Source organism: Squalius cephalus (genome assembly GCF_949319135.1).
Source record: "Squalius cephalus genome assembly, chromosome: 4".
Classification (NCBI taxonomy): domain Eukaryota; kingdom Metazoa; phylum Chordata; class Actinopteri; order Cypriniformes; family Leuciscidae; genus Squalius; species Squalius cephalus.
Window position 1 is genome coordinate 43,912,927 of NC_137125.1, and position 24,801 is coordinate 43,937,727.

At 36.8% G+C, this 24,801-nt stretch overlaps 2 protein-coding genes across 2 annotated transcripts in view; one reads left to right on the forward strand and one right to left on the reverse strand.

Annotated features, from left to right (window-relative positions):
• slc26a5 (solute carrier family 26 member 5) overlaps nucleotides 1-24,801 on the forward strand; it is a 202,049-nt gene that overhangs the window by 96,629 nt on the left and 80,619 nt on the right. The gene's annotated exons all lie outside the window — the stretch shown is intronic.
• The window catches only part of ube2h (ubiquitin-conjugating enzyme E2H), a 30,076-nt gene continuing 24,202 nt past the window's right edge, over nucleotides 18,928-24,801 (reverse strand). Inside the window, exons 2-7 of the mRNA XM_079868171.1 lie at nucleotides 24,462-24,538; nucleotides 23,502-23,576; nucleotides 22,955-22,994; nucleotides 22,107-22,159; nucleotides 20,716-20,844; nucleotides 18,928-19,388 (exon numbers count right to left, since the gene is read on the reverse strand). Of these exons, the coding sequence (XP_079724297.1) occupies nucleotides 19,264-19,388; nucleotides 20,716-20,844; nucleotides 22,107-22,159; nucleotides 22,955-22,994; nucleotides 23,502-23,576; nucleotides 24,462-24,538 (499 nt within the window). The 3' untranslated portion in view covers nucleotides 18,928-19,263. The remainder of the gene's footprint in view (nucleotides 19,389-20,715; nucleotides 20,845-22,106; nucleotides 22,160-22,954; nucleotides 22,995-23,501; nucleotides 23,577-24,461; nucleotides 24,539-24,801) is intronic.

Consider the following 24,801-nt stretch of genomic DNA (forward strand, 5'->3'; position numbering starts at 1 on the left):
ACTTGTTTTTATGAAGTTGAGTAATCTCATCACGAAAACTCCATGACCTCTTTACAACAAAACACATGGTCACATCCGCACCCCACCTCCAGCTTGTTGTGATGGATGGGGCTCCTGTTGCATCATAAGCCCTGATCCCTCCCTCCTGGCTAAAACCTGGATTTAAGGCCCGTGTCCTTCTGCCGAGGGAGGAGTAGGGAAACGCGCTAATCCATCAGGCACCGCACACATCCCAGCGTCCCACTCCACTTCCAGATTATCAGCGCGGAGCTCCACGGTCGGAGAGAGATATGAAGCATGCGACTGTAATCCCTATCAAACCACATCCGTTCTGAACAGAGCGAAGTGAGTGTGTATACTATCCGCGTATAAGGGAGGTTTCCAGGTCATGGTGGCAGCTGGCAGGAGATGTTCAGTGCACGCGTGCGTCAGTCGTGAGCTGCAGATTAAGGCACTCTTATTAGCACGCTTTCTGAGAATCGGCCCCGGTCCCGCCCTCACCCCGACCGAGTGCTTATCTGTTCCTCAGTCGGGGCCGTGTTCACAGAACAGCGTTCAGCTCTAATCCGAATACATAACCGCAATTCTATCTTAACATCAGCGTTACGTACCAGATTTAAGTGTGATGTCACTCGTAAAATCACTGACAAGTGTAGTGCAATCTTTGATACTTGTGTAACATAAATACACTAGTGAAATACTTCTTTAAGGTTTTGGATGTTTTAATAAATTTAATTAATAAAAAACATTTTACAATACAGTTAAATTCATGAAATTTTAAGTTTTACAGCGTTTATTAATCTATGCTAATTTTCATTTAAATTTTTTATTTTTAATTCATATTCAATGATGAAACGTAAAATGTTAATTATGTAACTTAAAAAAGTAATATTTTATTGTAGTGTTATTTTTAGTGTCTATTTTTTCACTCATACTGTGACGCTAAGTTGAATTAGGGGGGGGGGAATTGTTTTAATGTTTTAATATCAGCATGCAAATTTCCAATGTGGTTTTAAGACTTCACTGGATATAATATGTAATTAGGTAATAGTAGGAATATACCATAACTCGTGTCATATAGCTCATGATAACCTTTATTTTGAAAAATTGTGATCCAGTCAACACCCTTTTACACACTTTTGTCCTATCAATTTATGTGTTACTTTAAGGAGAATAGTGGGGTTTTGTCCCTCTCTTTTTTAACATATTTTCGCGAGTTTGCTCCTTATCACTTGTTCAGATAAACTTAGTGATTTGTGTAATCAGCTAAAACTGGATTTGGATAGACAGAGGAAAAAGCTTTGCTAACGCAAGCAAGCCAAAGTTACTTATTGCACCGTCAGTCTCAGAGCTGTAAATGTATAGGCATCCTTATAAGTTTTATCTTTTTATGAAGGTTGCCATTATAGACAAATGGTAATAGCTGTCTGGTGTGTCATCAGGGGAATATGGGGCAGAAGTATTGATTGTGTTAAGGAGAGGATATGGCTCTCCGCAGGGGGTTGTTCCTCCAGCCTGGAGCTCCACAAACTCTGTAGCAGAGCTTTAATCTCTGCTAATATCTTAATACACACTGCATCCCTCTGGCCCTCTCTCTTATACACACACACACACACACACAGGCGTTCACGTAGCAGTAGCTCTGAACTAATGGATTATCCCCTCTACTAAACCCAGCCTACCTGTCTGTCTGCCTGTCAGTTTATTAGGAAATTTGGTTTGCACAGGTGCCACACACCACATTAATACACATATAAACATTCAAAACAAAGACATTATAAGAGCATGAATACAAATAGTAAGGAAAATAAATGTCTATCTATGGCCTGATGGGAGGACAACAAACTCCTTGTATAATGGAAGTGATGGACAGTTAATTACGAATAGGCTTTTTTAACAACACGTTCTTTACAAATGTCTGTTGAACTCCTATCACCTTGGAGGCGGTCTTAATCAGCTTAGTCATTATCTATCTATCTTGCACACACTTTTATCATTTTTTTCCACAAAGCAAAATACTACAGTGAATAAAACTGCACAGATGCTTCCTGAAGTAGGGGATATATTATTCCCACCACCACCATCATCACTTTCTAACATTGATGATGTTCTCGCCATCATACGCACCTCGGCATCAGACAGTGCGTAAGAGAGATGGACCCTAATCTCATTCCACTAATGCTCTCTTTACATTAGAGTACAGACCGAGCTCTGTCTCAGCCATGCTCTTTCTTTCTCTCCTAACCAGGGATTATTCACTGAATGAGAGGAGTAGTCGGTACAGAGGAGGGGGCCTGGAAAATGCTGTGTAACCCGACCCGGCTGGCCCATCTGGAGAAGGCCCACATGGACAGAGATTTCCCACAAAGCAATTACCGCAGCCAAAGTTTCGGCAGGAATCCGACAATGTTCCTTTCTTCTCCCATATACGCATATTTACTTTGGATTTTCTGACGTAGACAGGTAAACACAGGTGAACAGCAATAGCAGAGAGATACTGAAGATAATGATAAAAAAAAAAAACAATGGAGAAAGCTACGACTGAATGAATTTAATGGGATATTGCAATGCATTTGGAAGTCTACACAACTGTTAGATGCAAAAATGAGTCTAAATAGGGATGAAACCACTATAGTGGGTCACATTTGTTCTTCAATGGCCAATATATACACCATTTCCTTTTTAACTGCTCGTAAATAATGTATGAACATAAGTTCTCTAACAAATTCTCCATATTCTTTATAATGAAAATGAATCTTTAGTCGACGAGGTTCAGATTTAGTAACCAAACAGTTCACCTACAAGAGACCTGAAGAGAGGGGTTGACACTAGAAATAGCATTACACTTCAATGATGGCTAATGTTTTCATATTGTCATTCATTCTGTATGAATAGATTTATGCAAAAGGAGATAAAGAGGACTTAATCCAGCAATCCTCTCCTCACCTACATTAGCAGCCATTGACCCAGATACAGGGCAGCCTCTCCCTTTACCAAGCGACAAAACACAAGCTGTTTCACACAAATGCCACACCACTTCTCCAAGAGCCGTCATTGTTTATTTATTTATTTATTTATTTTGAGCATGAATATGAACATCTGGGTGGTTTCAATTGGTTTCAGTAGACTTTGATTAGTAACTTATAACAGACAATGTTTTGGTTAACACAGCCCAAAAAAAGAGAAATAAGTCTCGTGCGTCCAACATAATGAGATTCACAATGAAATGAAAGCCAAACATGGCCGACTAGTATCAGCAAACAGTTTGGATCAATGTGCGAAGCATCAGGAGCTATGAGACTGTGGTGCGCAGGGGGGAATATTTGAATTTCACCCCAACCCGCAATACCCACAGTCACTCACTCATGGGGTGGAGCCTGTGACATCACTGAAATGCAGTCAGGGTTCAAAATGGTGCTCTCAGTTTTTCTGAGATGATATTTTGACAGTGGAGAAGTTCTCAGGTAGTAGTTGGCAAGTCTAGAACCACCGGATCTGACTACCTCACCAGTGTGAGTTCTACCATTGCCAAATACCGTCAGAGAACCTTGCGGTTTTGTCCTTGAACTCGGTAGCGGAGGAGAAAATGGCTGTTTTTGCCACAACAGACAAGCAGTCATTTTTTGCATTTTTATTTAATTCTAAAGATACTTTAAATGAAAAATAAGAGATGAACAATTAATGAAGGTTTTGGGTAAGAAAAAAGGCTCTAATACACTCCTAAAAATACTCCTTTTGGTTCCATGGATGTTAATGGCTTTTCATGGAATCATCAATGCCAATGAAGAACCTTTATTTATAAGATTGTAGGCGTAAAAAAAAAAAGAACATCTTTTTAATCAGCAACTGTAGCACTACACAGAAGTACAGAAAAATGTTTGCAAAAAAATGTTCCCTTTGAAAGAACATTGATCGATGAAGATGCAGTTGCTTCCAAGAGAAGATGAATATCTGAACGTCCTCCATTAATGACTGTTTATGGCGTCTGATGCAAGACAAAATGTTTTAGTGTAATAATGCAACTGTACAAATCATCTCCGTGCAAAACCAGCGTGAGCTACTTCTTTTAGGGTTCAGCTGCAGTGATAGAAAGGAAAATGTCTTCCGAAAGATCCGAGATTATTGAATTTTCGGCTTTCCGCAGCAAAGGTCGCTTCTTATGTTACACTGGGCAGAAGGATTGAAAATAGAACACGACTGCCTAGGAGAGGATCAATCGCGCCAACGGTTGTCTGTCCTTTTGCTCGTGATCAGGAGATTTTTAGCAGCATTTCTGTCTTGTCCCATATTGGCACTACACATAATTGCTCAACGTATATATAAAAAAGCAAAAATGTGCTAGTGCCAAAACAGGCAAAGAAGAGGGACAGCAGAGCGTCCGGCTCAGCAGAGAGTTTGGAATCTGTACCCACTTACACCAGAGAGCGAATCTGAAGCAAATTGGCCATCACGTGGTTCTTTCTCTGCTCTGTTTATGGCCCTTTGGTAATTCACTGATAGTGTGCTTTCACAGTGAATTCTACCAGTGCCATACACAGAACAGGAGTCTGTCAGCTTCACCCCTTAAGACAACCTGCGGCCTCCAGCAACACCAATGAAAGAACGATTGAGCAGCGGGGAGGGGGGTGGACGGGGGAGGTTGGGGAGATTTGGTTAAGGAGGTTGAGAAGAACCCTTCTTCCTAAATGGAAAAAGAGAGAGAGAGACAGAGAGTGAGAAAGGAAACGCTAAAGTGATTTTCAGAGAGACAGCAAGCCAAGAAAGACAAGATTCACTACAGAATAATCCGGTGAAATAAAAACTGTCAAACCAGTGGAGGGAAAGTCTAGTTTGTATTTGTGCATTTTGGCAGATGCTTTTGCATTGCATTTTAAGATACACATTTCATCAGTTCACACATTCCCTGGGAATTGAACCAATGACCTTGGCAGCTTTGGTGTTTCTAGCACCATGCTCTACAGTTTGAAGATTCTTCATAAAAGACACTACTAACTCATTTCAGTTATGATAAATGAGAATAAAAACCCAATGCTTTGCCAAGCTATGTTGGATTATCACTGATTACAAAGGACACACTAGTGACTCTCCACATGGGTACATAGAAAATTTTGAATCAATTGAAATGCTGACATTATCCTCCATAATGTGCTCAACCAGGCATTTTAATTAGCTGTTGAGGAGATTATACCAAGTTATAATAATACATAATCATACTTTATGCTGAGGAGGGACTTGCATCTCCTTAAGAATGGACAGTCTTTTCCTCAAATGAAATTGTCTTTAGATAATCTTTAGAGATTATCAAACAAACTTCTGGATTTATACCAAAAGGACGATCCCTTTACCGTTTCCATGTCCGAGCATGATGGGAGTGATGATAAAAAACAATGATGTCCTTCCAAACACAGCAGACAAATGTGCAATAAAAGCCTGCAGAGATCCATCAACGTGCTCCTTTAGTATTTGACATCAGCCTGAGCATAATCATCACCATTGAGTAAAGTGACACAAGAGACGCCATGTTGCTGGGTTCACTAGCCTTAAGCAAAAAACCCAACACTACATTATCAAACACACAGCACCCAAGAGAGCTTGCTGCATTCGACTCTATATCTTCTGGTTACATGCCATCTGCTATGGAAGAAGCCACCAGACCTCGAGCACCCTCCTCCCAGATAGGCGAAGCCTACAGCCCCACCCAGGAGGACCCATGCAGGAACAGCCATTAGCTCCTGCTCCCTCAGCTCCTGCAGGAGATGGAGGCCAGATTGATTCCAGATCAAAAATGATGTTCTAAGTGATTTTTCAGACGCCCAAATGGCTCCCGGAGCAGGACTCCTCTTGCAATTTCCTGGAATAATCAATACCTCTAAAAAGCCAAGTTGAGAAGCCAGCATAGTCAAATTGGTCTAGCTCATTTTGTTTCGCCCCCACCCCTGCGTAATGAAAGAAACAAATTCTCATATGATAACATCATGACGACTTCACTGTCTATTTTTTGCTGAGTGTCTTGGCACAAAGCATGTAAAAAACGAAAGTGTGCCGAATAAAATGTCATCACTCTCACAATTTCCCAAATTGTGAATACAAGAGCGTGAATCCAGTGCCTAACTATATAAAATGTGCCAAACATTTACTTTAGCGACACAAATTTTCTGTTTTCAACTAGAAAATAGGCAATATTTACAGAAATAGCATAAATTAATTAAATAATCCACCTTGTAGTGCTGATTATTGTTATTATTTGATCCAGAATCATGGACTATTATCTGATTTATTATTATTATTATTATTTTAATTCAGGTCAATCCAGTAGGCTACCTAAAATACCATTTCATTCAATCCTGATAAAATTCGAACTATTTATATTTTTCAGATTATTCAGAGGTTGATCTTGAATGCAGTGTTATTGAACCCTGCACTGCGTCATATTCCTGCCCGGTTGTTTTTACATTGAATACGGCAAGAGTTATCGAAGTTTTTTTGGGGGGGTGTTTTTAGTCTCGTAATTATTTATCATCATCAATAAGCTTGCGTGTGAGTGCGTTGGCACCTCTCGTTAACCTCAGTCTCAAAGCTCCCGGTTAATCGCATTTGTCTAATTAGCTAGTATCTCCTCGAACTTCAGTTATTTTAGGAAAGATTTGGCCAGACTAGTTCAGTCTCCCACAAAAGGACAACGCCCGGGGCTACTCGTTCTCCCAAGGTGATTGTAGACAAAACAATCATTGATATCGCGTGTGTTGTTTACCTGAAAATAAAATATTTTGTAGAAAATATAAATGGGCTACTTGTTTTATTTATTTTAAATACTAATTTTTAATATATGGATAAATTGTGTAGGCATTTGTATGTTTTGTGGTGATGCGTGACAAACTGAAAATATCAAAAATATAAGCTAGCCTACTTGTAACATGCAATGCAAATAAAAATATACTTACATTTTATAATAAATTAAGAGTTAATCCTGAATTAATTGGTCATGTGGGCTTTCTGTTTGCCATCCTACCAGAATAATTTTCAGTGTCATTGTTTTGCTTTTGTTGAATTAAAAATAAAAAAAATAAAATCTAAGTTATTTTAAATAGCCCAACAATCTTGCGGTTGACTGTTAGTAACTTCGACTTTTTATCCACATGCAATTGATAGAATAACGAGTAACCTAGACTACTAAACAAATCTCCTTGAGCCTATGCAAACGACGACGCAGGGCAAAAAAAAGAAAAAAAAAAAGAAACAAATATAAGATTATCACATTTTGCTAGATTTAGGCGGGACCCTGGAAATGGTGTAGATGGGTTGATGACATGAAATACTTTTGGGAAGCTGTTGACATGCCCTGCGGTCTGACCTGCTATTGTCACCTAAAACCATTTTAAACTAAAATAATTGCTACATATTTTACAGATAGCCTATTATACATAGTTTTTTTATTATTATTATTAGGCTATACACAATCTCATACTGAGTTATTTTTTAGTATAAATTAATTAATTGAACTGGTGAAGGCAAAAAGAAGTTTGAAAACAGCAAAAAGAAGTGGGGATCAGTTACAGCACCTAAAACATACACGTTTCCTTAAATATCTAAATAAATTTGAACATAACATATTGATGCTGATAAAAACGTTATGCGTCAACCACTCAGATATCCAGCCCTATTTTTGCAGAGGGATGCTGTGAATGCATTTCCACACATGCGCCTTATTTCTGCACTGAGACTACAAGTATCCTCTGTTGTATCCTCTATCCTCTGTAAATAACCTTGAAAAAAAACATCCAATAGGCTATAATCTGTAATATAATAATAACAAATATATATTTTTTTCCTTCTCAGTCCATAAAACCCGTAAAAATATGTTAATTCATAGGTAAATATGCAGGATAATATTAAAAAAAAGAAAAAAGAAAACAGTTATATACACAATCAATTATTAGTCTGAAATTTACGTTTGATGTTAAACAATTATTTAGAAACTTACCTGATGCGTACGTCTCAAAATCCTGACTTTTTTTCAGACTCGGCTCTTCCTTTAGTTTATTTATTTATTTATGAACGCTAACTTTTAACACAACTAAAAATCTAAAAACTTGCTCTTCTCTACCTGATTTGCACAGGTTCGACGACAATCTGAGCGATTGCTATCGAAAAAGACCCGACTTTTCTCCAAACGCGCCACGCCGAGCTCGCGCTGATTTAAACTCGTTCGCTTCCATGAGTGAACGCGGATTTATCAAGCTCTCTCGCCGCATAATCGAGCATTTTTCAATGAGACAAAGAAGTCAAAGCGTCGTCACTGACTTCCTGAGTATCAAATAACAAATGCAGCCCAGTTTCCCCCCCTTACATATTCTCTCTCTCTCTCTCCCTCTCTTTTCCACCTGGAGAGTCGCTGTACCTGCGCAGCTCCAGGTGCTCAAACGACTCTCAGAATTTCAGCTTTTCTCTTCTCAACATGTAGACAAAATTAAACGTGTCGATATGCACAGAAGGTAGCCCGCTTGTTTAGTCTGCAACCGCGAGGATTTGCCAATGGAAAGATAATTAGTTAAGCATCTTACCCCAGTGCCGAAGGAATAATCCAACCCTCCTCTTGTCTCCAGCATTTTGATGTCACTAACTCAGGTGCTTTTTTCTGTCCTTTTAAGGTGGAGCTGACGGGAGGCGAGGCTCTCTGATTGAGCTCTGCTGCACTCCTAGCATAACGTTAGGCTACAGCTGGCACTGGGTTACTTCATCTTCGGATTAAAAGATTTTCAAACCCGAATTATTCTGGAGACGGGTTTTAATTTTACCATAGAAAAATGATGAAGCGAGCAGCTTTTTAACTGCAACAACAGCACCATTTTATAGTCTCAGGAGTGATTTTCACGGCGATCAAATTTTTAAAAGAATTCCTGTCAGTAAACAACCCAAATTGTCTATCTCAACTATCTCGAAAGAGTTGAAAACAAAACATTAACGTTTCTTTTAATATATATATAACTTTCTGATATGTAAATCTACAAAGCGAAAAATAATGCTAGTTGCTTTACTTCTGTTTGTCAGCGATGGACATCCGTTGGTTACGGTTAGCCTACATCGTCACGCGAACGTTAATTTAACGAATTCTTAGTAAATTTAAACTTTTGTCGTCACTGAAACGTTGTTGAAACGAGCTTATTTTTAAAAGATCGAACGCTGGCATTCGTGGTGTGAATTAGTGATATATTTTATTTGGCAAAAATACGGCAACCAGTCTATTTTTTGTTTTGTTTTTCTTGTTCCAACACGCAACGCCGTTTCTCTGATGTATATTAGGCCTATAGGCCTACATTTTTTTTTATTTAATTGCGCAGTATAGCCTACTTTGTATGTCTTATTCTTTATTTATCAGTGCTGTAGGCTACTAATATAGGCTAAATGTAAATAATTTGAACAATAAATTATAAACAGAATATCTGAATATACACTGTGAAAATAGTTCTTTAGAATAGCATGCCTTTAATATCGCAGTGTTCTGACTAATTTGTCGTTCAATTTAGACAGCAGAGCAGACTCTTACAAACACATATTGGACTAAATGTGACGTGTTGTGAGGGCCAAGACAGGTGTTTACCTGTATTACTGGCAGACAAAGAGGCTCTGTCTGTATTGAGAGAGAGAGAGAGAGAGAGAGAGAGAGAGAGAGAGCAAAAGGGGGAATGAAAGAACTCATCTGAAAAAGAGTCTTGAACCAGACTAAATTGGTTTGCTAGTCTGAGCTGGTCTAACAGCCTAATCGAAGAGAACTTTTGCCTGTTTTTGTGCACCGGTCAGTTGACTGGGAACTAAACCAGATGAAGACCAGCTATTTCTCTGATCTATAAAAAATAATTCTAGAAAAATATAAATAAAAGAATAATAATGATAATAATAAAAAGCAGCATACATCTTCAGTAGTCTATCAATAAGTGATAATGCATTGCATTGGTTCAGGATTTTCTCCCTGTGTGTGTCCCGCAGGTCTTGGGTTTTGGGATCAGATGACATCATCCAGATGGTCAGTAATGAACAGGCATTCAAACGCACCATTTCATCTGCTCTATATGCCTGCAGGCCCTACCAGCTACACGAGCATCCTTTTACATAACAGTCTTCCTTAGTTAGCAGCCTGAATCCATCATTGTGCTCTGCATGTTGCTTGAATATAAAAAAATATATATAAAAAACATAAATAGGATGCTGTTATACATTTAAAGTCTTTTTAATTCTGTTTATTTCTAATCTATGCGTATAGTCATTTCTGACTATTTCTAATAATTCCTGTATAGGTTTAGGTCTGCCTGCACCCCAGTGTCAACTACTTATAGGTCAAGGATAAAATTTTAGCAGTCTCAAAATAAAATGATCTTAAGTTAAACTGATATAAAAGGTTACCCAATGCAGGCGTCATCACAGACAGTATCCCTCCATCCTGGAAGACATCAGGACATCTTTAGAGCAGCTGCAGTCGGTGCATCACAGTGGATGGGGAAGCGAGGCTGTCCTCCATTGGGTCGCTCCTCGTATATATATACCGGTCCACGTTACCCACAACCCCCGAGTCCACTTACCTGCTGTTGATAGTTGAAGCCTATACTGACACCTCAGTGGAAAAAAAAACCCTCTATATTTTTAAATTATGCCGGTGGCGTTAGTCTGGCGGCTCTGGTTACATCTATTCAAACCGAATAGCCGGAGTGAAACCTATCCCAAGGGCTCTTTGTTGACCAGTCAGCCCTGGTCGAGTCCTCCCCTCACCCGTCCACTCTTCATTCACCTGATTAACTTCTGGAAAAGTTGAAACACGAGCCACGGATCACCTGTATGAGGGAAGCTGAGTAAAGCTGTTGAATTTTTAAAATAGTCATTTCGTTGCAGCTACCTGTCGGTCCATATGACGTTTAGAGCCCTCCCCACCTGCCAGGACGGGTATCGGGTGTAACCGGCCCACTCTTCTGGCACTACTGAAGCCCTCATCGAATGCTACATGATACGGGCCTAAGGAACAAAAAGCGTGGTGGAATAGTTTACAGATGACCAGCGGAGCATTTGATGTACTGACAAACATCTATCCACTGCATACCTCGTCTGTTATATTATACATTAAATATTATATACTATAGGGTTAATATTATAGTTATAAGAACTATATAAGACTTATAAGTATATAGAGTGTCACCAACAGTTTTCAATCCACCGTTTTGGGTTCAAATTATTATTTAAAATGATGTGGTTCAAATAATTCTAAGAGATTGTAATTATTAATATAGTTTGTTCTGGGGTTTCCACAGGGGGGGAAAGTATTATAATCATCAAATCCCTTAGTAATAAAATGATATAAAACGATAATATAAAATGATATATTAGTAATATAAGAAAGTAAAATAAGAAAAGAATACATTTCTTGCTTGCTTTTCTTTCTAAAATTATTTTCAATTATTAAATTATTATTATTTAGGAATTCCTATTTCAGTTCATAATATTAACAATATCAAAATAGAAAGACTGCTATTTTTTTTTTCCATTCATGTTTTTTAGTAATACTGAAATAAAAAATGTTTAATGTTAGATGTAGGTGTTACTATAAACTGGAAAATATTTATGTATATATGTAAATATATATGGAGATATCCACGATACTGTGTTAAATCTTAAATAAATAATTAATGATTTTATATATATATATATATATATATATATATATATATATATATATATTATTTGAGTTATTAATCACAACTATAAAATATTTAAATATACAAATGTGTGTGTCTATATATATATATATATATATATATATATATATATATATATATACACACAAACATATTTAAATATATATACATTTACAAACTTTTGTCAGATGCGATTAATCGCAGCTAATCGATTTACAGTAACAATTTCTTGAAAGCAAATTTTTTTACAATTTCTGTTGCTCATAATTTAGTCCCTTATTTGTAAATGAATAAATGTATGTATTACAATTTTATTTCTGAATGATATTTCACAGCATCTCTTAAAAGCTTTAAAACAAGCTGCAAAGACACAGGAAGAAGATGTTATTGCAGACTGTCAAAAAGCTCATTTTAATCATTCAAGTGCGGATAATGGTTTGAGAATATATTGAGATGCTGTTAATAGACTGCATGGGGGTGTAATATAATTAATATTGATCTGATATTGTTTGTTCCTAAATGGAAAGAAGCATTTCAGATAATCAAGAAGAAAATCAAAAATAATACTGTGTTATAAACTTGGTATAAAAATCTGCTCGTGCAATTTGATTGTAAAATGATTAATAAAATAAAACAATTACTAATAAGCACAAAATACCGGAATAAAATGATATTTAAATAACAATACTAATACTAATAAAAGAATAGTAATTTTGTCCATGGGGTTTTTTATCACCCTGTAGGTCATCGCCTTACCATCAGCAACATTTAACTAAGTTGGCATTATCAGTCACCATGGAGACGGGGAGTCAGAGCATCTGCCATTTGTGTCTTTGTCTGAGGCGTTTTTAATCAGACGGTCATCCATTAATAACAGAGTTGGGCTGGTTTAGTAACCGAGTCCTCGACACGAGAGACGCTCAGCCGGTCAAGATCCACTGTCTCACATGTCAGCATCAGGATGCCATTTCACAGGAGACGCACTCTGACATGAAATGAAAATAAGACAATAGTTTAGCTTATGGTCTTGGTTGTTTCTTACAATATATCTTTTTTATTATCATACAACGATGCAGTCATATCTGCCATCTTGCCATATGATACTTTGATAGGACACATAGAACATTTTGCTAACGTTCCCATTAAGTTACTTGGCTTTAACGTTTTGGTTATGCGAACGTTAAAGGAGCATTCCATAATTTTGCAAACGTTATGAAAATGTTACATTTGAATTATTTTGATTAATAAAGGCCAGATAAAAAGTGTTTCTGGAAGAACGTTTGTTGATAACCTTGCCAAAACATTCAGAGAACGTTCCTTGTTTGCTGATCATCTGCAAACTCATTTACTGATTAGAGTTCAAAAGTGCAGACTGTGATTATAGGGATGGATATCAACTGCCGCATCATTCTTATCCTCACAAAGCTGTTAAAGCTAAGCAATATTTGTCATTCATTCTGAAGCACTTTCAACCCCGTTTTCTTTGTATATCTTTCCATAATTGAATTTTTCTGCGCATGCCATCTATCAGATTGTTGCGAAAACAAATCCCGACACATTACCTCTAAGCCCTTTAGTCCGAAATTGTTTTAAGTGAAAATGATGCAGACATTAACGAATATGAAAGAGTATCAAGCTTCTCCTGTGAGTTCCCTGAACCACAGGGACTGGTCACGTGACGGTAAAGCTATAATTCCGGCCAATCAGGGCGGCAGTCTGGGGCTGGGCATTACATCATGTAGGCCTGTAGCCCTCTTGACCATCGCACTGCAGATAAAGCCTTTAAATATTTCATTGAGGAGCTCATGTTTCTCCATCACTGGAGGTCAGGTCTTTGGAAAGAAGAGGAATACGCACTGCCCCATTTCTGTCCCGGCTCGATGTCTTCTTCTCCTCGACTACTTACGCATAGGCTCAGAGGAACTGTTAATGGAGGGGAAATCTGGAGTTATAATGGGGTAAAACAGATGTGTTTAAAGTACAGAGAAGCAGAAAAGGGAAGGGAAAGCAGGGGGAAATCTGAAGGAGAGCATTGGCATACAGTTTGTTAATTCTCCTTAAGCATGAAAGAACAAGTGAGGATAGACTGCTGCGTGACAGAGATGTTTTGGTTGAAAAGATTAATTTGCCTTATGCTACTAAATTGTTTCCTCCCTTGAAAACGAGTGATATCGGCCCCTGTAGGCCACTAATGGCACTACATTTGGATTAGGATTCTAGTTTGTGTAACTCATGGTCATGGGGAACCTGCTGGTCAATGTTGAATTCTGCACATGAAACTGGAAACATACACAGTCGTGGTCAGAGTGATTGGCACCATTGGTAAATGTGAGCAAAGAAGCCTGTGAAAATAAATCGGCATTGTTAATCCTTTTGATATTTAATTACAAAAATCTAACCTTTATTAGTAAAAAAGAATTGAAAATGTGGGGAAACTGAGTTTTATGAGTTTGGAGAACACCTGACAAGAGATCACAGAATCTCTCCAGATCCTTCAGATTCCCAGCTCCATGTTGGTGCTTCTCCTCTTTAGTTCAGGTTCAGGTCAGGGAACTGGGACTCCCATGGCAGAAGCTTCATTTTGTGCTCAGTGACACATTTTTGTATTGATTTTGATGGGTTTTTTTTGGATCGTTGTCCTGGAAGATCCAACCACGACCCATTATAATATTTCTAGCATTTTTATCTGTTGGTATTTGATAGAATCCATTTATCTGAACAAAATAGGCCCACAATTTCAAAGATCCAGTGGTATATTTAACAGTGGGCATGGGGTACATTTTATCACAGTTTGTGATAAAGCTCTTTTTCAATTTCATCTTACCAGAATCTGGTCCCTTTTGAAGTCCCAGTCGCGTCTGACAACTGAATATATATACTCCTCCTCACTGTGCGTTAGGACGATAGACACGCGTCCTCTTCCAGGAGGATTCGTAACATCTTTAGTTGATTTGAACTTCTTAATTATTGCCCTGATGGTGGAAATGGGGATTTTCAAGGCTTTAGCTCTTACAGCCACTTTTGTGAAGCTCAACAATCTTTTGCTGCACATCAGAACTATATTCTTTGGTTTTACTCATTGTGATGGATGATTAATGATTATATATATATATATATATATGGTAAGGTATTAGTAATATAATGCATTTGGCCCACTTTATACATTGAGATGGTCTAAATTATATCTGCTATGTCTTTAGTGCTTTATGCTATGATTTATAAAGTCTATTTTTTTGGATGAAATGAAGAGGCTTTTTGGTGTTCTTGCAACAGTTTTAATATGAATATTAGATAATGGACTTTAATGCATATTATTCTCCTCTTGGCCACTTTTGAAACCTGTCTGCCATCTAGTGGTGGTACAGAGTAACAACATCATACATGTAAATGATGAGGACGGGGGAAGCATCCCTTCACTGGTATTCAAAATACATCTCAATATTTTTAATATAAATTCATATATATCGGAATATCATTTGGGCCATTCTGAATCATTTGAGTTTTACAATGAGTTGTAATTTAAGTAGCCTATTTCTATATAAAAAAGCATAGATTAATGGTCGATATGCTTTGGTCAAACTCATTTAAAGCGGGGGACTGACCGTTAGTAAGTTCATTGTGATATTTCAATTTAATATATATATGTATATATTATCATGCTGATTTCTGTATTAGGTGAAACGTTTTAGATATAAACAAACCGACAAATACAGCAAAACATCATAAAATTCAAATTCATCATACTTACTGATGTTTAGGCTGTTGATTTCGCGCCAAAAATGATGTAATTTCCTGTGAGATGACGTAAGGAACGGTCTTTGATCATTAAAGGGATATTACAAAATATAAAAAGGGATTTTTTTTTTTACAATCTATGAAGAAAATGCACTCAAACTAAATGGCAATTGAAATAAAATGGTTAGCAAAACATGCTTATTTATTTTATTTTTACGTTTTATTATTTCTTAATAAATAAATACATTTTATTTTAAGTTCGTAATACATTTCCATTTTTTGTTAGAAGTTAACAAGGAAACATCTACTTATTTACTTAAAAATTCACTTCATGATCATTTAATTGTGATATTGTCATAAACTAATATGATTATCGTGAGTTTAACATTTCACCCAATTAACATGATGGGGACACTATAATGCTTGAATGAAAATGAAAAACAAAATGACCCATTTTAAAGAAAGATGCAAAGCAGTTTGTACACATATTTAATATTTTATTAAAAAAGAAGTTATTACAGTTTACTGTACACAGCTATTTAAGAGATTATAATCCTATAGATAAAGAGCATTTGTCCTTTGTGACAGGCATGCCCACTTCACAATGCAAAAGAAAAGAAAAAAAGAATGGCAAAAAATAGAGTAAGATTAATGGTTAAGGAAATAAAAGGGGCAAATTACCATAATACCTGTGATTTAAAAAATAAAAAAAACTGTGTAAAACAAAAAAAAAAACAGTGTATTTTCTTTTTTAAATCAGCGTATCACACACTAGGTACTAGATACAGATACTAATTAAAAAATAAATCCATGCTGTGTGCCCACATAAGCCCCATGTCTGCGCACCCTCTTGAAGCACAGGTATAAGGGACTAAAGGAGTGGACAGCCAGGACTCAATTAGACTGGACTCTACACCGGACGCATGCAAAGTGCACTGGAAAGCTCGTCATCAACACAATTGCAAGAGACGCGATGCCATTGGCCGAGAGGGCCAGCAGGGGGAGCCTCTGAGGCCACGGCAGCAGCCGGAAGACACATCTCTTCTTCCTCTCTCTCTCTCGCTCTCTCTCTCTTTCTCTCTCAGGCAAACAAACAGCTGGAGACCACGACATTAATAACTGCTGTCCCCTGAATGTGTACGTGTGCAATGTTTGTGCGTGTCTGTAAGCACTGGGGGCTTATGAGTGCAAAACACAAAGGACACACTGTAATTATTTATTCCACCCCACCCACTAAACAACTTTAAAAAAAATAAAAACTCCCTTCAATCCCACACACCTTTTCAGCACATATTACCTGCTCAGATGGATGCCTCTGTTATTGACATGAGGGAAAAAATAGGAATTCAGAAATTAGGAAATAAATTCACAAAAAAATGGTGTAATTTCTAATTATATTGGAAGCACACTTATACATTTGTTTATTTGAGATTCTCAAATTCTTTAGTCATTTTACTCTGACATGACAGTTAAAAACAAAGGAAAAATATATGTTTTTAAACTAAATCTCCACATGTTGCCTCTCACATTGGATCAAAAACGAAGCAGAAATGAAAGAGAAGCCGAGTCTGTCGTGTTTGTCAGGGTGCGTGTTGCTTGGCATGGCAAAATGTTTACCAAGGCAACCAAACCACAACCGAGAAGCATTTTCCTCCATACATGTCTGAAAGATGTGAAACAAAGGCCTGTCTAAACATATGCCGTCTCTCTCCTTGTGACCAATATAACTTCCTCTTAATACAATACTGCATATAAGTGATGTTTTTCTTCTTTTTCTTGAAAATATGAACCCCCAATGACCGCATGAGGGAAAAAAATAGGATTTAGACTCAAAAAAAGAGTAACAGAGACTTTTCTTCTTCTTTTTTTCCCCCCATTGCACAATTTGGCCAATTCTTGACTTGGGCTAAGACAAGGTCAAATGCTTTGCCCATAAAGCATTGATTTAATTAAAAATGAAAAACAGGAGAGAACGTAAAAAAAGCCTAGGGATAAAAATAAGCAGTTCTGAATCGTTCACGCGAGCCGAACTAAACTGAAACACCTCCCCTAATGCCATTCCCGCTGGGGTCGACGTCTGTTTTGGAACGTCGTACGCTTCACTTCAACCCCGTTTCGTTTACATTTTGGACGATGAATGAATCTGCAAGTGCATTCAGAATGCGAGAATTGTGAGAATACTGCAAAACACACACACACACACACACACACACAAACTAAATCTGGTTCTTCATGTTACCAACATGCCACTGATGATATCTGCAGATGTTGAAATTCAAAAGCTCTTTATACAGAAGATATCTGCCCGTTTCCACCTCAGCATTAGTAAATGTTACTCGGCCTTCTCCTAAAACCACAAGAAGTTCCGAGGCAGATCTTACCAAATGGGATCCTTCGAATAATATCTGTATTCGGACAAGCGGGTTACGAAACCTAAATCCATATGAACAACTATTTTTGATTTCACCACCCAGTAAAACTAACTAGATCTACATGAGGTCAAACAACAGCTATCATAGTTATGCACAAGCAATAGGAAAAGATGATGAACTCTACAAATGTTAGTAAAAGTCTTTTTTTTTTTTGTCTCTTTTCTCTTGAAGGTTTCTTCTAGGCTAGACCAACAAAGTCCTACACGACTCCACTTCCGCATCATACAACAAATGTACAAAAAAAGATGCTCGTAAATAGGGAGAGGGTGCGAGACAGTAAGAGGAAAAAGACAAAACACTCTGTGCATACAATGTTGGTACAAAATAAAAGATTGTGCTCCGTAAAGCAGGACAGTCACTTTCCTGGTCGTTTAGTGAAGGTCACTGTGGAAGGTCACACAGTGTAGAGCCACGTTTTGTGGGTGTGGGACTTCCACAACGAGGGAACAAAAGCCAGAAACATCGAGCTAGTGGAAAAAAAGTTGAGCTTCGGTGTGCTAGCCTCTACATCTACGTCCTCTTTAAAAAGACGCTCGAGGAACTTAAAGGGAGTCGTACTGATATTTTCCGCCGTAGACGCGCTGGATCGTGAGCTTGATTGGTGAGCAGAATGTGTGCGACGTTCTGTAAAATCCTGATGATTGCTTTAACGTACAGCGTGGAAACTTCCCCTCAAGGTGAGAGGCAAATAAAAAGGAGAAGGGAGAAATTCCTCTCTTGAGCGTTGCTATCTTAAAACAGCTGTTTAACAAACGAAAGTAGAAGAAGAAGAAGAAAAAAAAAAACAGGACAACCAGGGAAGCAACGAGAATTCAAAATGACTTGCGCTGGATCGATCAAAGCGCTGAGGTGGAGGGGAGTAATGAGGCAAAACGTGTCCGATCCAACTGCGACAGCTCCACCTGAAGACCGTCCTTGCAAAAAGGTCTAAGCTGAGGGGATTCATATATCAGAGCATCACAGACACAACTCTCAGTACGTTAGTAACATCACAAGGGCACCCCCGGTTAAATACGGCCTCTGTCCCGTCGGTCTGCGTCGGAAAAGGTGGATTAGGGAGGCGATGACATGCATTCCAGCTACGCAGCTACCAACGTGGAATCGAGGGGGGAAACACTACAAGCCTTTCTTTTGTTGGGGTGTCGGAGAGAGCGAGTGAGAGAGTGAACGGGAGAAAAAAAAAGGAGGGGGGGGGGGGAACAACCACCAAGAAGTAGAGATAGAACACCTAGAGAGTGTGCCCGGCCGTATTCATCGTCAACGCTAGATATCCATAAAAATCCTGGTTTAGTAATAATAACGATAAAAAAAAAAAAAAAAAAATCACCTTGTTTAAATATGAATCTTTTATAGTCTGCTTCGCATGGTTAGGAAATAATATAGTCTCTGTGGTAAAGGGGAGAAACTGTCGCCCTTAACTACAACTCCATGTCCTGAGCTTCGTCCTCTGAAAAGTCAGACATGGAGCTTTCTGAAGAAGAGTCGCCCGCTCCTTCCTCCTGCTCCTTCAGAGCCTCCTCTGTTGCATATTTCTGGATGTATTCTGAAGAGAAACAGCGAGACAAAGGGAAAAAGACAAAGCAAATAATTATTTCACTACAAAAAAAATATAGAATTTAATCAAATAATGATGTTAATCACACTTTTGTATCAGTAAATTAACGAATATATACCTATATTCACACTATTGTTCAAAGGTTTGTTTTTGAAAAAGCCTCTTATGTTCACCAAGGCAGCATTTATTTGATCAAAAATACAGTAAAAACTGTGTAATTGAGAAATATTAAATATAGAAAGTGTTTTCTATTTTAAAATATTTTGAAATGTAATTTATTCCGAAGGGCAAAGCTGAATTTTGAGCATCATTACTCCAGTCTTCAGTGATTTGATGCTCAAGAAACATTTCTTATCAATATTAAAAACTTTTTTTTGTGAAAACCCATGATACATTTTTTTTTAATTAATATAAAGTTCAAAAGAACAGCCTTTATTTGAAATTGACATCTTTTGTAACACTAAAAATAGTGTTTACTGTCACTTTTGATCAATTTAATGTGTCCTTCCTGAATAAAAGTAATAGTTTATTTTTAGAAAATCTAACTGACATTAAAAAATTTTAACTGTAGTGAATTTTTACCAAAACATTTTATGTTGGGTCATGATACCAACATTCATGCTTTTGGAAACTCAATTTGCTTAATGAAAAGCATACCAAAAAAAAAAAAAAAAAAATCACAATATATCCACAAAATTGCTTAGAAATACATAATGGTAATGACAGTAATTTGGCTTTTTAAATTCAAGAAGACTTAACTTTTGCAAGAAAAAGGATATACGACTGGCCAAGAGTGATGTCCAGAGGAGAAATTTGGTTTTAATGAACCTACAAATTCGATTAAATCATCATAATATGAGGACAATATTTTTTAAATATCTTAAATATGAGGGAAGAACAAAACACTTAACTTGGTTAATGTATTTATCAGACAAAATTGTTTGGCAAAAAAGGCAAACAACAGCTACAGGTTTCATTTTACTATTGAAAAAAAAAAAAAATGCATGGAGAAACAAAAAGCTCACATGAAAAAGCATACAGTGGCTACAACATAATCAGTTATTATTATTTTGTTGGTTCTCTCTTGTTTTGCATGTGTTAATCATTTCTTTGTATGGCAGCCAGGTCAAAAATGATGTCTGCAATTTGACGTTTCATTATGATAACATGTACCTTACGCACAAGCATTTTTCAGAGCAGAAGACACTGTAAAGTGGTGATGTGAAACAGTGACAGATATAAAGATATACCAGAGGCCAGATGGAGGTTAAACCAAGAGAACACCAAGTCAAACGACAGCAACTCTCCAAATCACCTTTGATTTTCTGTTTGTAGTCCTCTGGCCGGTGCAAGTACATGGCTGCCGCATCCCCGTTCAGAGGGTCAATGGGGTTCGGGTAGGCCAGTAACTGTGGCAAGAACGACTCGAAGATATTGGTGAGATCTGTGAGGAGAGAGAAAGACAGGAAGTAGAGCCTTTAATACAGGAGCAGAGCAAAAGTCTTATGTTATGAGCCCTACATGCAGCACAAAATGGAGGATTTGTGGTGAGTGACATGATTATGGCCTAATCTCCCTTTCAGTGTGGGGGCTGTAGACATAGATCTCTCTCTCTCTTTCTCTCCTTCTCTTTTCTCTCATAGACAGTACTGTACATTCTAGCTGTCACTATTATACAAACACAAAGTGGACAATGACATAAAGCAGCTGAGTAGATATATAAACCAAATACGGGATAATGGACAGTCAGCTGGCCATTAATCACAAAATAAAGTTCTGGTGATCAAGAGGCGGTTATTACATGGAAAATTTAATTCAATTAAATTAAATTAGAGTTTGAATTATTTTGCGGAAAAAAGAGGACCGCAAAGTGATGCTTTACAAACAGATTTAATAAATAAATAAATAAAATGATATCAGACTTTCTATAGTATCCATAAAATAAATAATAGATTGTAGTTTGAGTAAATGAAAAAATTTAGGTGGAAAATTAAGTGGGGGGGGGGGGGGGGGCAGAAGAATAAAGAATAAATAAATAAATAAATAAATAAATAAGTAAATAAATAAAATATATGAATAACATACTTTCTATAGTATCTACAGTACAAATTAGCGAATCAGTGAAGCAGTTAATTGAGAAATATTGGAAGTCTACATGCCACTTTTTTAATTAAACTAGTTAATATTTATATTAACACTGAACTTTTGGAATAAAGCAGTGTGTTAAATATTATGTTTGTTGTGCTGTGGAATTGAATCATGAAACATGACCACTCTATATGAGAACACAGAATGCAGAACATCAGAATCAAGTATTTCAGAATAATATCTTCAACACTAGGATGCAAACAACTTACACTTGTATTGAATGAAAATTACAACTGTCCTAAATGTATGACTTGATCTATTGTTATAAAGACAAAAACGGAGAGACAGCTGCAAAAAGACAGACAATGGTGCTGTGAATGAATGCTGGTGGGAATGGGCCATTTAAGTGTGGTTGTTAGGTGATGCTGTTTTCTGACCTTGCAGGTATTAGCTCATTCAGAGAGGTTAAGAGGATTACTGTGCACCACAGTCCTGTCTAAGGGACTGAGACTTTATTCTACTCCTCAGGCAGCATCGATGCAAGCTATGGCTTTTTCCTGAGCATTTATTCTCAATATACATGAAAGCAGACACATAATCGAGATCGCATATACATACCATAAAGAGCGGTCCATGTCTGGTTGATCACATCTAAACACACGGTCCCTGACCTGGACAAAGAATAACAGTCTTGGCATTAGAGTAGGGGTGATGACTTAAATTAATATCATTATACTGTGATCTAGTCAAGTCACCTTTATTTATATAGTGCTTTATACAATACAGACTGTTTCAAAGCAGCGTTACTATGATAAAAGGAAAATGACAGTGACACCCCATCACATTGTTTACTTCCACTTCTCCATTCCACATATATATATAAATATTAGATGGAATGCCTAGGCTATGAAATAATTTTTTCCGAAAATTATTCAAACTAAAACTGAAATAAAAATAAAATAAAGCTATATAGAATTATTTTTAAATAATAATAAAAATGTCAAAAGCACTAACAAAATTACTGAAACAAAATCAAATGAAAACTGAAAATATTGAAATAAATGCTAATTAAAAAAATACTAAAATACTGCTGAAAAGAAAGAGTTTGCTATCGTTGATGTCAAACATTGCATGACTTGTAGAGTTAAAATAAATATCTGAGGGCTAAAAAGGAGGATTTAAGAAAATACATTCTTCACAAAACTAGAGTGTGTACTTTTATAACACTTTTGGTCCTTTTTTTTTAGCTTTTCGGCACCTGATCTCCTGATGATGTTTTGAATATATGGAAAAAAGCAGTGCGAACATTCTTCAAAATATCTTATGTTTCACAGCAGTAACAAAAAGTTTTAGAATGACATGAGGGTGAGTAAATGATAACAGATGCAAATTTTTGGGTGAACTATTATTTTAAGAAAATAACTTTTTGCTCAGAGCAAACCAGAAGGCAATTCAGAGAGACTTACGCTTCATCGATGTTCGGATGAAAAATCTTATTCATAAATCCTGCAGAGAGATTGAAGAAGAAAGATGAAACGAGATCATAGATAGAAATAACAGCATTTGATTGCATATGTTTCCTTAGACTTTTTAAAACGAATTAAATAGCATAAATAAGTATTTTGCTTTACATTATTTATGACTATTTCCTCGATTCAAATAACTGTATTATATATTCAGTAAATAAATATTATTCAAATAAAAATTATTTGTGTGCTTAATAGTCATGAAAATTGTCATAAATCTAAAAAAATCCTAATGGCCTTAAAATGGTATTAGATACAAATAACAACATTTGACTGCACAACACTGGCTGTTCCTAACCTTTCTCCTACCACACCATCTTTACAGACAATTAAATATGACATCACAGGGATGTCATGAGCTTTTTCTACCGAATGTTTCGAATGTACTCTGCCCATAATTTCACAACCACACCAATGTGTGTGTGGCTTTTGAAGAACACTCAGCTGATAATGGCTCTTCTGAGATACATGTATAGTAATACTGTACCTATAGAGGGAGATTTGAAGGGGTATTTGTCTGGAAGATCTACTCGCACCTTCCATACGCCCCCTTCATACGGTGCTGTCAGAAAAAACAGAGAGAGACACATGACAATTCAAGAAACATTTCACATCTCCTCAAGCATGTAACACAGGCTTTAAAAAGACGAACAGTAATGCACATTCTAAATGACTAAGCGTAGAGGTCTTTGTATTCAAAAGTGACGGTGTGTGGGTGTAACTGTAATTCTTAATTAGATAATTATGAATTTTGTATGTGTAATGACACACGTGTGGGTGTGTACATGTGGACAGGGAAGCTGTGCTGTTGGCCTCGTTTGATATGGGGTATGGTGCAACGTGTGCTCACTCCAAGAATAGCCTTCTGCAATCTGACCCTTGTGGCCACAGGCTCAAACTCCAAAAGGTAAAGCCTAGCCGCAGAGGTCACGGATAAGACCTGCTCCGACCTCTCAAGTGGAGAGAGGGAGGAAAGATCGTTTAACAGAAGATGATATGATAATTAAAAAGGGCCACGAGATGTTTTCTGAGTAAGCAATGACGGCATGTCCCAAACCCAAAGTTGTGTAAGATAGGCGTGTTTAAATATGCAAAAAAGTGGCATCATTGCTTCACTAGGTAAAGAAATCGAACAAGACCGGTCAAAGACATGTCTGGGTCATATTTCGCTCCAAAAAGAAATAAGAAAGAAATTACTGTAATGATTCAGAATCAATTAGAAGCCTTTGATTTTTGAGTAAAAAAAAAAAAATCATGAAAAATCTTATATATATATATATATATATATATATATATATATATATATATATATATATATATTTTAAATATATATTAAATATATATATATATTAAAATGGGCTTTTTTCCATTTGATTTTGGGGTGAAATTTGACCTGGAAATGTTTTCATAAAGAACATATATGTAAACAATTTAAAACCAGACTTACTTCCTTGTGGTCCATAAAACTTCACTACAAATTCGTTGAGTCCACTCAGGATTGTGACTTCATGTTTACTCTCAATGCTAAAGAAAATCTGTTAAGGCAAATTCAAGAGCTTTGATACTAACTGTAAGCATTTCACAAACACAGTCAAGCAATATCATTCACAATTAATGTATAGAAAATACTTAATAAAAATAGCACATGGGAAAATGTTGAATGAAGTTTAATCAGACTCATCATCCAAATTAAATTAACCTCAAGTTAAAAGAAAATACAACTGGAAAGAGGCACTAAAATGACCTTTCAACGTACAAAAAGAGCACATTCACACCAACAGATCGAT